General features: G+C 34.2%; 1 protein-coding gene across 1 annotated transcript; it reads right to left on the reverse strand.

Moving 5' to 3' along the window:
• Positions 1-6512: 6512 nt before the first annotated feature.
• LOC104219191 (ABC transporter G family member 21-like) lies at positions 6513-10932 on the reverse strand. The gene is made up of 5 exons (XM_009769828.2): positions 10499-10932; positions 9519-10317; positions 8128-8310; positions 7812-7990; positions 6513-7389 (listed from the first exon to the last, which is right to left on the reverse strand). Exons 1-5 carry the CDS (start codon positions 10712-10714, stop codon positions 6742-6744), a joined length of 2025 nt encoding a protein of 674 aa, XP_009768130.1. The 5' UTR covers positions 10715-10932; the 3' UTR covers positions 6513-6741.
• Positions 10933-16117: the final 5185 nt, after the last annotated feature.

Consider the following 16117-nt stretch of genomic DNA (forward strand, 5'->3'; position numbering starts at 1 on the left):
TAGAATTACTATAAACAAGGTCTGAAAAACAAATGATACACTATTTATTAAATATGTAAATGAAACAGGATAAAGGGATAGAGGGAGACGCCAGGGCGTGCAGACGTCTGCAAGACTACCTCGGAATCTCCGACTGGACTGAAGGCAGCCACCCAAACTAAGGTCAGAATGTTGCTGCTCTGGGATCTGCACTTAATGCAGAGTGTAGTATTAGCACAACCGACATCATGTGCTAGTAAGTGCCTAGCCTAACCCCGACGAAGTAGTAATGAGGCTAGGACCAGACTACCAAATAAACCTGTGCAATTATATCATATACAACAGAAAATAAAATAGAAATATATAAGTAAGGATGGGAGGGGGACATGCTGCGGAGAAATATCATTTTACCAAAGTAACACAGGATAAAAGCATAAGTACAGTTTAAAATTCGCGGCAGAAAGAATAAGGAAACTGTAACAAATCAATAATCACTTTTATCATTTATTGTTGCGGCACGCAACCCAATCCAAATCATAAAAACATTGTTGTGGTGTGCAACCCGATCCATATCATTTATCACTGTTACGACGTGCAACTCGATCCAATTATAATGTTGTTGCAGCGTGCAACCTGATCCAATTATAATAATATTGCGGTGTGCAACCCGATCCAAATATAATATTGTTGCGGTGTGCAAACCAATCCAAATATAATTTTCAACACCAATAACGAAAGAGTCCCGGCAAGGGAACAATAAGGAAACAACATTATCCCGGAAAGGGAATCGATAGAATAAGTAAATACGTCCCGGAAAGGGAATCAGCTATAACTAAATTTGTTCTAACATTTAACTTCACAAAAGAAACCTCAACTAGCACCAATACTCAACCATAAGCAATTTTCATGAGAATAATCATAATTCTTGCCCAACATAGTGAATCAACAACTTAGGTATTCGTAGTATTTATTAAGAACACAACGATTTCAATTTAAGACTCACGGGCATGCTTGACACCAACGTATAGATACTCGTCACCATGCCTATACGTCGTACTCGACAAATAACACATATCAAATAGGACACAACTCATAATCCCTCAAGCTAAGGTTAGACCAAACACTTACCTTGAACTTCCACGGCCAACTCAAGCCTCAAACACCGCTTTTCCTTTAGAATTCGCCTCCAAACAACTCGTATCTAGTCCAAATTGATTTAACAACATCAATAAATGTTAAAGAATTCATACTCAATGCTTAATTATAGGTTTTCTATCATTTTTCCCAAAACGTCAAAAATTGACCTCAGGCTCGCTTGGTCAAAACTCGAGGTTCGGACCAAAACCCGATCACCCATTTAGTCATTCACCCACGAGCCCAAATATGCAATTAGTTTCGAAATCTGACCCCAAAACGAGGTCTAAATCCCAATTAATCAAAAAGTCCTACCTCTACCCAAAATCCTAATTTCTACCATAAAAACTCTAGATTTTAGGATGAAAATTGATGAAATGAAATAGGAAATCGAAAGAAAAAGATTTAGAATTATTTACCAATGTTTTGGGGAAGAAATTGTTCTTTGAAAATCGTCTCAATGCTCCCAAATTTCGAAAATATGAAGTAAATGGGTTTTGCCCATTTTTGCTACTGATTTAAAATCACTGGCCAGGCCTTCATCGCGTTCGCGATGGGCCTGTCGCGTTCACGAAGGGTCAGGCCAATTAGCCTTCACGTTCGCGTATAGTGGCTCGCGTTCGCGAAGCTTTGACTCCTCGATCCTTCGTGTTCGCGGTCCAGTGGACGCGTTCGCGTAGAACAAAATCCCTTTCCCCCTGCCCAGGCCCAAAGACCTTCGCGTTTGCGATAGCAGGTCCGCGTTCGCGAGGGTAGCAACCCCGAAGCTTCGCGTTCGCGACCTATTTCTCGCGTTCGCGTAGAAGGAAAATTCCTTCAGCGTGACTTACCCTGCGTGCTCGCGAGAGTCCTTCTGCGAATGCGAAGAACAAAGTTCCAGAACACCAGAAACTGAAAACCTGCAACTTTCTCTAAATTTAAAACCTTCCGAAACCTATTTGAAACTCACCCGAGCCCTCGGGGCTCCAAACCAAACATGCATACTAACTCAAAAACATTATATGAACTTATCTGTGTGACCAAATCGCCAAAATAACATTTTTAACAATGAATTTGGCATAGAAATCTAAGAAAAACCTCAAAACTTTCAAAGTATCAATTTTTACAACTACGGGTCCGAATCACATCAAATGACTTTCGTTTCTTACCAAATTTCACAGGCTCAACTTAAACCACATATAAGATCTGTACCGGGCTCCGGAACCAAAAAACGGGCCCGATACTAACAACTTCTAAATATTTTTCATTTTTAAAAACTCACATTTTCTAGAAAACAAGTTTATTAAAAAATTCATTTCTCGGGTTTGGGACCTCAGAATTTGATTCCGGACATATGTCCAAGTCCCATATTTTCCTACGAACCCACCGGGACCACCAAATTATGGGTCCGGGTCCGTATACCCAAAATGTTGACCAAAGTCAACTTAAATTCATTTTAAAAGTAAAATTCATCATTTTTCACAAATTTTCACATAATGACTTTCCAGCTACGCACTCGGACTACGCATGCAAATCGAGATGGTGCAAAAAGAGGGTTTTAAGACCTCGGAATACAGAATTTATTTCTAAAACAAGTGATGGTCTTTTGGGTCATCACAGTTGATTTTGCTTTACTGTGTTTATTTTTACCACAATTTGAATATTTTAAAAGTCAATTAGATCGAGTACGCAACCGTGACTTTCGCGGGACTTGGGGAATGTCTAACACCTTCTCCCGGAGTCAAATAAACTTCTTTACCTAGAACTCTGGTGCAGATTTAGTTTTGGAGTCCAAAGTGTTTTAAAAGAAAAATTATTTTATAAAAACAGTGACCTGGCACACCGAAACCAATGTCAGGTGGCGACTCTGAAAAATTCTTTCGAACAAAATTTTGTCACTTTCGAATTTGAAAACCTTTTTGAGCTTTACAAAATCCTTTTATTATTTTTAAGGGGGTTAAGTGAAGTTGTGAAAAAAGGGGTGTGGCAAATATGCAGTACAAGGGGATCTCCCCGAATAGCGTTCCGTATTCCCAAAGTAAATATGCACCTCAACCAATAGAAACAACAATGACGGCAAGAAAACCGCAATTTAGGCTAAGTCTGATTCAAGGAAGAACACAAAATTTCACTAAAATATGCTGCACAGAGTTCAAATAGGCAGATAAGGCAGTTAAGGCACATAGGAATACTTTTCTAAACTATACAGAATAATTACATATGCTAGGGTAGCTCAATTAAAGGAAAAAAAAAGATATTTTGCTTTATGAAAACTGAGTTTTTCACAAATAACATGTATACGCACTCGTCACCTCACGTACACGGCGCTCATATATCAAACAATACCAAATCCTAAGGGGAGTTCCCCCACACAAGGCTAGGCAAGTCACTTAGCTCGAACCAAGCTCAATTAATCAGTCACAATGTTCTTTCCATGAATATCCGACTCTGAATGACCCAAATCTAGCCAAAATGAATTACATAACATAAATATAACTACAAGAAACTAGTGCAGTTAATGAAATAAAAGTTAAGGCAAGAAATTGAAAAATCGCTCAAAAAGCCTCCTCGGGCCCACGTCTCGGAATCGGGTGAAAGTCACAAATTATGAACACTCATTCACTCACGAGTTCACTCGTACCAAAATTATCCAAATCCGAGGTTTAAATCCCACTCAAAACTCAGAAATTCGATTGGAGAACTTTTTCCCCCATTTTCCCAACTTTCTCACTCAAAATCCTTGATTAAATGAAGAAAACAACAATAGATTAATGAAATATAGCCAAAACCGAGTAAGGAATCGTTACCCCAAAACTCTATCTGAAAATCCCTCAAAGAATTGCCAATTTCCGAGCTCCCAAGGTCCAAAAATGGATAATGAACTCAAACCCTCGCACTTAGCTCTTTTCTGCCAGTCAAACCGCATTTGCGGACCTTCTTCGCTCCTGCGGAAATTCCATCGCAGGTGCGAAAATCATTTAAGTCCTCAAGTACCACTTCTGTGAGCAATGGGCCACACCTGCGCGCCCGCTCCTGCGGAAATCTCTTCCGCTCCTGCGGTCCTTCACCGCATATGCGGTTCCTTCCTCGCAGATGCGGAAATAACCTCGCACCTACGATCCTGGACTGGCCTGCCCAATTCCGCTTCTACGCTCCAAGTCCCACTTCTGCGGGCTCGCACCTGTGATAACCTCTCCGCAAGTGCGATTACACCAGCACTAGAAAATCTTCAGTAATGGCCTAAGTCTACTTTTTCAACCCGTTGAGCATCTGAAACACATCTGAGGCCCCCGGGACCTCAACCAAACATATCAACCAATTCTAATACACCATACGAACTTAGTCGAGTCTTCAAATCACATTAAACAACGCTAAAAATACAATTCATCCTCCAATCCGAACCTAATGAACTTGAAACTTCCAAATTCGACAACTGATGCCGAAACCAACCAAACCACATCCGATTGATCCCAAATTTTGCACACAAGTCATAATCAATATTATGGAGCTACTCCAACTTCTGAAATCGGATTCCGATCCCGATATCAAAAATTTTATTACCGTTCCAAATCTCTAAAAAATTGTCTTTCGCCATTTCAAGCCTAAATAATCTACGGACCTCCAAAACACAATCCGGACACGCAACTAAGCCCAAAATCACCCCACGGAGCTAACGGAATCGACGAAACTCCATTCCGGAGTCGCCTTTATACAGTTCCGACTACGGTCTAAATTCTAATACTTAAGCCTTCGTTTAGGGACTAAATGTCCCAAACACTTCCAAAAACCAAAATGAAACCTCCCGTCAAGTCACAATAGTAGAAAATAGATACGGGAAAAGCAGTTAATACGGGATCGTGGCTCTAACTCTCAAAACGACTGGCCGGGTCGTTATACTTTAAATTTCTTGCAATTTACTTTTCATCGTCAGTCAAACCTGCTGATAAAGAGAAGTCGACTAAGTCTCTTCTGAGTCGACTAAGTTTTTTAATTAGTTACAATTCACCCCCTCTTGTACTTTTAGCAAACTTTCTCTTTTCTTTTTATCAATGAAACCCTGCTAATTATTATTATTATTATTATTATTATTATTATTATTATTATTATTATTATTATTATAAAATGACAAAAAAATTAAATTTAGAAGGCTTTTTAAAAAGGAAAAAAAGAAGATGACATTATAAATGACGTGTCACCTAAAAATATTTGCCTGATATAAAACTCTAAGCAGACTTAAACAACCACTGCAGGTATCAGAGGGCTAATTGAGCTAAATTTGATTAGTAAAAATATATTGAATCATTGATGGCCATGTCATTAATTTGTCCGATAGTTACTAGAATTGTGATGAATTGGTTAAGATGAGCTAAGCGATGGATCATAGCCAAATACACTCATTTTTATTATGTTTCTAATTTTTTTTCTTAAAATTTATTAGATAACCAAATAAAACTTTTTTTATATTAAGATTATATCTAACATATCAAACCAAAAAAAAAAAGAAATTTCTTTTAAAAAATACGTTGACAAATTTTCTTAATGGTGAAATTAGGCTATATACTTAGTCCAAAACAACCCCGCCATGAAAATATGGCCGTCTACCGGGAGAAATTCAAAAATAGCCAAATTTACAAGTGATCATTCAAAATAGCCACAGTTTCAAAAGTAATCGAAATTTAGCCACATTTAATGTAGAGATAAATCTGAACGAAAATACTGTTCAAAATCTGGAAAAATACTCCAGTATATTATACTGGAGTTCCAGTATAATATACCAGTCCAGCATAATATACTGGAGATTGGAGCACCGGTGCTCCAATCTCCAGTATATTATAGTGGAACTTTCCGCGTGTTGGAGCTCCAGCATAATATGGTAAAAGTTCATACATAGGTGCACCGATCTCCAGTATATTATGTTGGAACTTTCCGTATTGCAGCAAAATAGTGACTATTTTTCAATGACTTTGCAAATGCTGGCTATTTTTAAATGACCAATCCGAAAACTGTCTAGCCCATATTATTTTTACCCGTCTACTGGGCGGGTTGAGGGGTCATATTTCCATGGACTTGTTTTGCCACCTATACTAAGATCTTTACTAAATAACTTTAGCAAGCAGCAGATAACACATCGTACGAAGATGCATAATATTGAACTATCTAAACAAAACGGAACTAAAAGAAGATATTGTTCTAATCCACCTTTATCTTCCAATATCTTCAATGTTCCATGAAAAAAGTTTAATTAAGCCTGCTGGAATAAAAATATTGTGGCAATCCTTGCTTGATGTGAAATAATGTACCATAGAAATATGATATTGTAATTCTTCTTTTCTCAACTTTCTATGAAGACATAAAATTTGGGTTCTACTCATGTCATTCGAGAATAAGATACTTTGCCATCTCTTTTTCTATCACATCAATTAGGGAAATAATAATACGATTGAAATTCTTTTAAATCAATAAACATAATAGCAACAAAGAGGGAAACATTCAACTACAAATAGTTGTTGGTAGAACAATAAGTAGATAGTACAATTTACATTTCATAACAGATTTTCTTGTCAAGGTTACTTAATATATTATCTCAATCAGTTTATTTAACTAGAAGAAATTAATACAAATTTTGTCCTAAAGTCTCACCTCCTATAGTTATTGATGCCACAACCTCAAAGCAACATAAGCCAAAAGCCTATATACCACCAACATAACAACCAAAGCCACCACATCCAACACCAAATTATCAATGCCAAGAACTTTAATAGCTGGAAATTCCACTACTTCACAATATTTTCCAATTCCACACTGATAAACCTCATTTCTTGAATACTGAACTCCAAGTAGAAGTTTGTAACAATAATGGCTGAATGAGATGTACTTCAACCAATTAATGAAAATAGGAATGTGTTGAATGTAGTATCCACTGGCTAGTAAAAACACAAGCATTAGGACAGAAGATAATGTTGTGGCTTGTTTCACATCCATTAGTATTGCACCAAGAGCTAGCCCAAGTCCTTGAGAAACTAGTACATTCAATAGGATGATCAAAAGGGTTAGCATAAAAGTGAGAAATGAAGGCTTTAACCCACCCATCCAATATGTTACTGTCACAAAAATAGTTGGAAGTACTAGCTCCATTGGTAAATCACCCACGGTTCGCGCAAAGTAGTAAGACGAAAGGCGATACATGCCAGAAGAACGCTCCCTTATAAGCATTGGCCTCTCTTGTGGGAATGCAAATATGGCATTGAATAGAGGAAAAAATCCCCAGAATATTGAGAAGAAAAAGAGTAATCCCACCTGTTGGACACAACATTGTTAGGAACATTTTTGATAAGTTGTAAGAAAGAAATTAGAATGAGCAGTCAAAAGAGTAGTCCAATTTTATGTCACTAAAGATACTTATTTCTTAGATATTTGGAAAATGGTAGTAAAAAATTTATGAAAAATTAAAATTGGGAACGTTGTACTTTAAATTATCTATATAAATGAAGATGCCATCACATAAATACTAAGTCTAACTTAATTGCTATCTTCAACAGCTTCATTTTTTATATGATGCGATCACACAGTTCAATATAGTATATGAGCAAGCAGATGGACTGATTTCAAAGTTCGCTGCCACTTATTATAAAAAAATTAAAGAAATCAAGTCGTCACATGAGAGACTTGTTAAAGACATAACTAGAGGCCACATGAGGAATTTTATCTTGATCCATTACCTGATCCATTATATGGTTAGTATCACAATGCCACCAGAGGAGTCCTGACAGAAATGAAACAGACATGACTTGGAAAATTCTTAGTCCTGAGTAGGCCTCATGCTTTCGTTCTTTAAGTCCTCTACCAAGCAATACCTTGAATTGCAGCCACCAACTTGTTGTCCATTGATCTTCAGCACCTGACAAATTACAAAAAATAAAGATATTTTTCGTGAACTATTTCAATCGTCAAATATACTGATAGTGTAAAAATTCTTTACACTAACAGTATATGTATATTAAATCCTAAAAGAAAAGATATTTAATTTTCGCATACTTCTTGATGGTGATCGTCCTCCTGAGTGCTTGTAACTTTGGTTTAAATCCTCTTTCGAAGATGGATAGATATTCTTTCTATAAGAGGTAATTAAGGACTGCTTAATTGCACTTTGATTATCAGATTGATCTGGCTTCACTACAAGTTCATGTTGATCATCGTGTCTTGTGTCTGGGGTAATACCTGCATCATTTTTAAAATCATTTTTTGAGTTAAATATTAGTAGGATAAGCATTAATAGAAGTTGCATTTGACAAATCAAAAGGACAACCTTGTACTGTTAACTATATATTATGCACATGAAAAACAAGTATCGTACTGGCAATCTTAAAGTAATTTGCGAATATTTAACTTGTTTTTAAGGAGATTTTTTTCACTTGACGACAAAGGACAATGGGACCGAGAAAAGGTAAAAAAGAAAATGATAGGACATCCTTAATTAAAGGGCTAAAGGATAAAATTATAATATGATTAGATACTAATTGTTTCACTTTTGACTGGGATAATTAATTAGCTAAATTAATATAACCTTGTAACTTATCACAATCTTGAAATTTAAGAAACAAAGGATAGGAAGAAATTAAAGACAATCCTGCCTAGGCAAAAATATTTACTGACTAGGGAATGATATGGCCCATTAAACATGTAATGAGTGTGCTCAAATATAATAGAAAGCTCAGAATAGCTTAAACAAAGGCCTCGAATTTGAGTTATGGATATGGAATCGCCTTTCTTATGGAGCACTTTATCCCTAATGTGAGATTTTTTCGGTGCGAATCCGAATTCAGTCTGGCCCCAACATGAATACCAGATGCCGAGTGGAAAACCAAAAAAAAAAAAAATCAGAATGGGCTGCAATTTTTTGTCAGGTCAAATCTCAACTACTTTTACCAATTTTCCGGACAACATTTTCGATTGTTTTCTTATTATAGATTTTCTTTTCTTTCTAATGTGTTTCTTTGACCTGAAATTATAGAAACGAAAATAATAAAGAAGAAGAAAAAGAAAAGAAACATGTACATAAAATAAAAAGTATGTAGTGACATAATATTTGAGTAGATAACAACTCACTGAAAACAAAAATGCCAATTTAACTGTAGGAAAAGATTCTAGATTAGATTTACTATATAAGGAAAAAACTTAAGTAGTTTTTCCTGACATGACCTAGTTTTTGGCTTGGTTATTTTCTTCTTTTTGACAATAACACAACGAGTTCTGATATGAGTTAATTTTCGCTATATCGTTCCAATTTAATAGACCTATATGAGCTTGAATCTTGATTTACCATATGAGTTCTACCTATTTTGGTGAATACACTTTTAAGTAGTACTTAAGACACTAATAAACAAAGGAATAATTCAAAAGTGGTAACAAAAAGAAATATTACATACCATTAGCAAGATCAAGCAGAAAATCAGCAGGGTTCATGAAATTGAATCCAGGAGCATAACCAATAGATGTAAAATACTCCATAACAGGGCTGCTTTTTCCACTATAAATTGGACAACCTTCTGTTAACACAATAATCTTGTCAAACATTCTGAACAACCTGCTCGAAGGTTGATGTATAGTTGTAATAACCGTCCGACCACCTCGAGCCAGCCAACGTAACGTTGCCACGATACGTTGAGCCGTGGTCGAGTCGAGTCCAGAAGTAGGCTCATCAAGCAACAATAAGCTTGGATTTACTAACATTTCCTGTCCAATACTAACTCTCTTTCTTTCTCCCCCTGAAATTCCTCTAAATAATTGGCCACCAATCATACTATTTTTGCACCTTGTTAATCCTAATTCCATGATAACCAACTCTGCCTGCTCTATTTTCTCTTGATTTGTTAGCTTATTAGGCAACCTTAATAAAGCAGCATATGTTAGTGTCTCTAGGACAGTTAAATGAGGATATAGCACATCATCTTGTGTAACGAAACCAATTTTTCGTTTCATTGAGCTCGAAAATTGTTGTCCATTGTATGTTATGGTACCGGAGAATTTCCCGGGTAGTCTTCCTGATAAAGCTGTTAGGAGAGTTGTTTTGCCACTTCCAGATGGACCAAGCATGGCTAGAATTTCACCAGGTTTAACTATTCCTGTCACACCTTGAAGTAACATGCGAGTTTGTTTTTGTTGAGTTGAAGAAAAACAACCTCCCTTGTTGCTTTCCAACTTTATTGTGTATGAAACATCTTCAAACTGCAAATATATATATGAAAAAATAATATTATGAATTACAAACTTTATAATCGATAGCAACGATGATACATGACATTGAACTTTTAGGTCAAACGAGAACAAAAATAATCAGTTCTGTTATAGTGTTAGTATATAGAAGTTAAATTTAACAAGTAAGACCAAACGGACTAAATGGTAGCACCTTAAGTGTCACGGGGCGTAATGATTCACGAAGAACTGATAACTTAGCATGGTTTGATTGTTGTTGATGATCTGGGACTTCATCATTTACACGAGGGCTAACATTACTTGTTGGACCAGTTGGTTCAATTTGAAGTGAAATGCTATCCATTCGGGTACGTACGAGAACGTTACTCGAACCACCATTGATGTTATTCTCTTGATCATGAGGCAACATTATTGCTAATTACTCTAAAAATTTAAAAGAAGGAATTCAATGTTCAAGGCTTGATGGAGATGAGGAAGAAGATGAAAAGAGATCAAGAGAAAAGGAAAAAAAAAATGGTAGTGAATGAAAAAAGAGAGTTAAATGGCTTGGCTAGAGAAGAGAAAGAAAGAAATCACATGCAAATGAAGAAAAGAAAAGGGAACTTTAAAGTGAAAATTGCACGAGAAGAAGCAGAGTATGTTTGTGTCATGATATAGAAGTTTAAGTACTAAAGAGGAGAGGGAGTTGTCAATTGGGAAATGTAGGGGTGATGTATTGAATTTGATGAATTATAATGGATGTCTCTTTCTATAGTTTCCTCTTTGTTTAATGTATGTGCTTCTTTATATATGCACGGGATAAAGTTTAATAGTAGATGCTAAGAACTTTTTCTTTCTTTACTAGTTAATACTAAAAAAAATTAAATGGTACCTCGGTGCATGAAATATTCTGTGTTCACACAAAATTAGGGTGAGAGTTGCATCCCAAGGGGTGTGATGTAGATAATCTATTCGAATGCAAGCATTATCGGCTAATTTACGTCTCGAATACATAACCTATATATGTCAAACGAAGCAACCCTACTGTTACTCCAACGCTCTTCTTGTTTACAATATTAATATCGTAGCAATTAATTGCAAGGGAAAAAGCTATAGGTTTGAGTTCTATTTATCAATATGTCACGTGTTACTAATTGGTGAATATTAATTATTTATTGAATTTCAATTTAATGCAATAACAGTATAATTAAATATTAATATAAATTAAATTAGGTTATTAAAAAATAATTGCATGTAACTCTATAATCAAATGACAAGCAATATAGTTACTATATATGTGAAAGAATCTTTAAATATCTCTGCATATAACTTAAATTCACAATTATTTTACATTTACCTGAACAAAAGGAAATTAGAATGTTTTGTTCAAAAAAAGAAGAAGAAGATGAAGGGTCATTTTTCTTGTGTCAAAACAAAATTAAGCCGAAATAAACATAGTAATAGTGAATAACTCATATATAGGATTGTGCAATTTGTAGGAGAAAGCACAATCTCTTTGATTTTGTCCGAATATTCACATAAGACGGCCATGGCAATTTGTTCCATAGCCAGCCTGGAAAAAAGGAAAGTGCAATGTGTAGTTAAGAATTAGAACACCTTTGGTAGATTTTTTTTTTTTTTTTTTTTACATCACGTGTTTTCACTAACGCAACAAATACATAAAATATGTTTTTATATAAACTGCTATCAATGGTAACTGTATTAGTTAATTAATGGAGTACATATTATCATCTTATTTTGATCACTCCATAATAAACTAGAAGTATAATTCAGTGTAAATATAGAATGAAGATAAGATAAGTTCTGTTCAAATCTCAATAATGACCCTTTATCTTTGTAGAAAAAAATATTTCTACGTAGGCCAACAAATAGATATGTTTATGGGGCCACACAATCTTCAAACTAACAGTTACAGTAAGCCAGCTCCCTTCCCTCAACAAAAATTAAGAAAAAATAAGCAGGAAAAGAAGAAAAAGGAGAAAGTAAAAAGAAAATATGTTGCAAAATGATTTCTGCTTTTGCGGTCTTATTTATTTATTTACAAAATCTCATTGTCCGCTGGAAGTTTGGTCTTTTTCTTTTTTCTTTTCTATGCAAAGCAAAAAGTAAGATATGTATGACACAAAATTAAAGACCGCCTCATTACCGGGAAAAATACACCCAAAATCTTAAAGTTGGACTAGAACCAATTACGTCATAAATTTCCTTTCTTTTTTTGAGTTTAACTTATATATCGTTAGTACAAAAAAGATTTAAGCTATATTACGCCACTCAAAGGATATCTACAAATAAGCTTTCTTAAAATATAAGATTTGTAAGTTTAACAATAAGCTAGATTATATCTGCTAATAACAGATAAAACAATTAACTTGATCGTTGTCTTACCGTGATGATGTATGTAACTTAAACTTATCTTTCAAATTTTTTTTATTTTTATTTTTATAATGATTGATAGATGAGAGGAGGATAGCTAATTTGGTATCTCCTTTATAGAGTGTCTAAAGGAAAAAAAAAAAAAAAAACAATGTGGGTACAAGGTTCTTTGATACCTTTTATGTGGCAAATTTCCATTCAATAGGAAAGATAGTGGATGAGATTGCAGTGTCGTGCCTTTTTGTAAAAAAAAAAAAAAAAAAGGAACCCTTCCTTTCCTTTTTTCCCTTATGAGAATCACAATCTAGTTGTTGTTGTTTTATCCGTTTTCATTTTTACACAGCAATGATTTACCAGACTTTAATTAATTGCCAGGCAGTAAGATTAGGTTAAAAGTGTTAGGTGTTTGTTCAAATTTTCTTACTATATTTGGTTTTCTTATTTTATGAAGGAATGGACAACATATTTACCATAATTGAGTTTTTCTTTTCCTAAAAGAAAAATATAATTCTTCTATATTTGGCTAGTCCCTTTTCTTGTAGGAAACGTTTGGAGTTCTATAAATTGAAAATTCGTCTTTCTCATTCAGCACATCCTCAATGTAGCCATATGGGGTTTAAGAGTCGTGTTTAGGGGAAGAACTTTACGGAACAAGTGTTAGTGTGTCACTTGTGTTTTCCTCTTCGTGAGGTTGTTCTCTTGATATTTTGTATTCTTTTTTTATATAGTGGATTGTTCATCTCTGCCCGTGGACGTAGGTCAATTGGCCGAACCACGTTAAATATTTGTATTTCTTTTGATATATTTTTCGTTTGTTATCTGATTTATCGTCGTCAAAGTTTGTTTTGCTAGCTTTCTTATGACACCTGATTTTTTCGATCCTAACAAAAAGGTTCGTAGAAAGGGGAAACAAGAAAACACACACGCACACGTGTGTGTGATTTATTTTTATTTTTGTTGCTGTTATGGAGGAGAAGCTATTTGGTGACAAAATTATTAGTACGTTACAACATTATGATTGAAGTGCACATAGAATGATACCGATTATGTCATAATATTGCTTGTGGTCTCATTAATTAAATGATTTTGGATAATTTCCACCTTATGAATTCAGAGGCGGAACTAAAATTTAGAGATGACGAGGGCACCTGAGTAAATTACTCAACCAATGCCCCATGGGCTTTTAATCTTAAGGATCACAAATAAAATATAATTAGAATTTTTGGGGGCATTTGCATCTATACCCGCTTTTTGGGTCACGTTTTAACTTGTGTCCGTTTTGCAAAAAAAAATTACAAGCGTACCCACTTTTTCGCGTAACTTCAGCATACGGGGCTGAAGTAGCAAAGACGATCATGCAAAACTTCAGCATTCTAGTAGACGGGCCTGAAGTAGCAAAAATTGCTGAACCAAGTTTGCTGAAGTTTTTGTTTGTAATTGCTGAACTTAAGCATAGTAGCTGAAGTTTTGTTCTCTATTTGCTGAAATTTTTGTTTATAATTGCTTAACTTAAGCATAGTAGCTGAAATTTAATTCTCTATTTGCTGAAGTTTTTGTTTGTAATTGCTGAACTTAAGCGTAGTAGCTGAAGTTTTGTTCTCTATTTGCTGAAGTTTTTATTTGTAATTGCACTAAATAAGCTGAAGCTTTTTTGTCCTGAATTCATTAGTTTGGTCATTAAGCTTTTCAAAAACTTCAGCAGAAGATGCTAAAGTTATTTAGTTCATTTATAAAAACCTCAGCACTAAATAAGCTGAATTTTTTTTTTCTTGGATAAGCTTTTTCAAAAAGTTCAGTAGAAGATGCTGAAATCATTTAGTTCATTTGTAAAAACTTCAGCACTAAATAAGCTGAAGTTTTTTTGTCATGGATTCATTAGTTTTGTCATAAAGTTTTTTCAAAAACTTCAGCAGAAGATGCTGAAGTTATTTATTTCATTTGTAAAAACTTCAGCACTATATAGCTGAAGTTTTTGAAAAAGTTTTCTAACATACTAGATAAATAATTAGATTGTCAACAGTATCTAAATCATAAATTTTGGAAATAATAAATGTGAAAAGAACAGAATTATCATGAAAAGAATTACTAAGTGTGACCTTAAACTTCCCGTACGTAGAAATATTCACAAATTATTGTCTACTAACTTACGTAATTATTTATAATTTATTTTTAAATAATATGATAAACATACTTAAGGCAATCATTCCATGAACTGAAGTTTCATAGCAGCACCAACAGCAGCAGAAGAAAGATGATGATGAAGAAGAAGAAGAAGAAGAAGAAGAAGAAGAAGAAGAAGAAGAAGAAGAAGAAGAAGAAGAAGAAAGGAGGCTGAAATTGTTTAAAAAGTGAGTACGAATTAAAAAAAATTTAAAAAAATTAATATAAATTAAATGGGGACGATCAAATAGGGCGTCAGTGCAATTTTTACGAATGTTTGCCGAAACTAACGAAGTCTGGTAACCTCTTCTTAAAGTATAGGTGCGTCTCTACCTGAATTAGTTTTTTAAGTTGGATTAGACCTAAAATCATAAATATCAAATTAAATTTTAGTGACCCGTTTCCAAAATCACTTTTGTCTTCATTTCTATGGCTCTAGCTTCCTTTTCTCAACTAAACCCATTAGAGGTGCTCCACGCTTCTTTTATTATCTCTCTCTTAAATCACATCCTTGAATTAATATAGCTTTGCAACAGGGTCCATTTAATTGATGAGTCCACTAATTAAATCAACTTTTCGAAATTATCTATCAAAGACATTTTTTTCCGTTTGTAACATCAAAGTCACTTAACTATGCATATAACACTGAGAAAGTCAATCAACCAGATTTATCAAATTTTTGATCGACAAATACCTATTTTACCCTCTAAATTATTAACTTTTATCTTCAGTTTTTTTTTGCTTTTTCAATATTATGATCTTTTCTCTGTTTAATCAACATTATAGACTTACCTATAGAACAAAAATATTTCATTTAAAAAAAATTCTAGCATTATAATGTCGAAATAATAATATAATTGAGCATAATATTCAAGAATATATAATGTATATTACATAAATACTGTTATTTTAATTGATTATTTTCTATAATACGTGCATGGAATATATATTTTAAGACTTTTATTTTCTTCATTCTCAATTGTGTAAATAAATTTTTGAGTGTTTTTAGTTAATATCAAAATTATTATTACGAACAAATTATTCTAATTAACTTTCTATTATGCTCAATATTTTATTATTCCAACATTATATATTCTTAAATACTATTTTAATTTTTCTAATTTATAAATAAATTTTATTTATTCTAAAGTAAGAGAATACACTGTAATCCCATTTCCACCGGAAAATGATCAGAATCGCCTCCTACTGTCCTAACTCGAGTCTTTGCCCCAGCATACATGTCCTTAATCGTCATAATGTAAGGGATCGATAGACCTTT

Source organism: Nicotiana sylvestris, chromosome 4, assembly GCF_000393655.2.
Source record: "Nicotiana sylvestris chromosome 4, ASM39365v2, whole genome shotgun sequence".
NCBI lineage: Eukaryota > Viridiplantae > Streptophyta > Magnoliopsida > Solanales > Solanaceae > Nicotiana > Nicotiana sylvestris.

Excerpts from the sequence above, each read along its gene's own strand:
- LOC104219191 (XM_009769828.2), bottom strand. The coding sequence starts at position 10,714 with ATGTTGCCTCATGATCAAGAGAATAACATCAATGGTGGTTCGAGTAAC. Across the intron at positions 10,318-10,498 it reads TACGCCCCGTGACACTTAAG|TTTGAAGATGTTTCATACAC; the intron begins GTGCTACCATTT and ends ATATATTTGCAG. Across the intron at positions 7,390-7,811 it reads CTAACCATATAATGGATCAG|GTGGGATTACTCTTTTTCTT; the intron begins GTAATGGATCAA and ends TGTGTCCAACAG.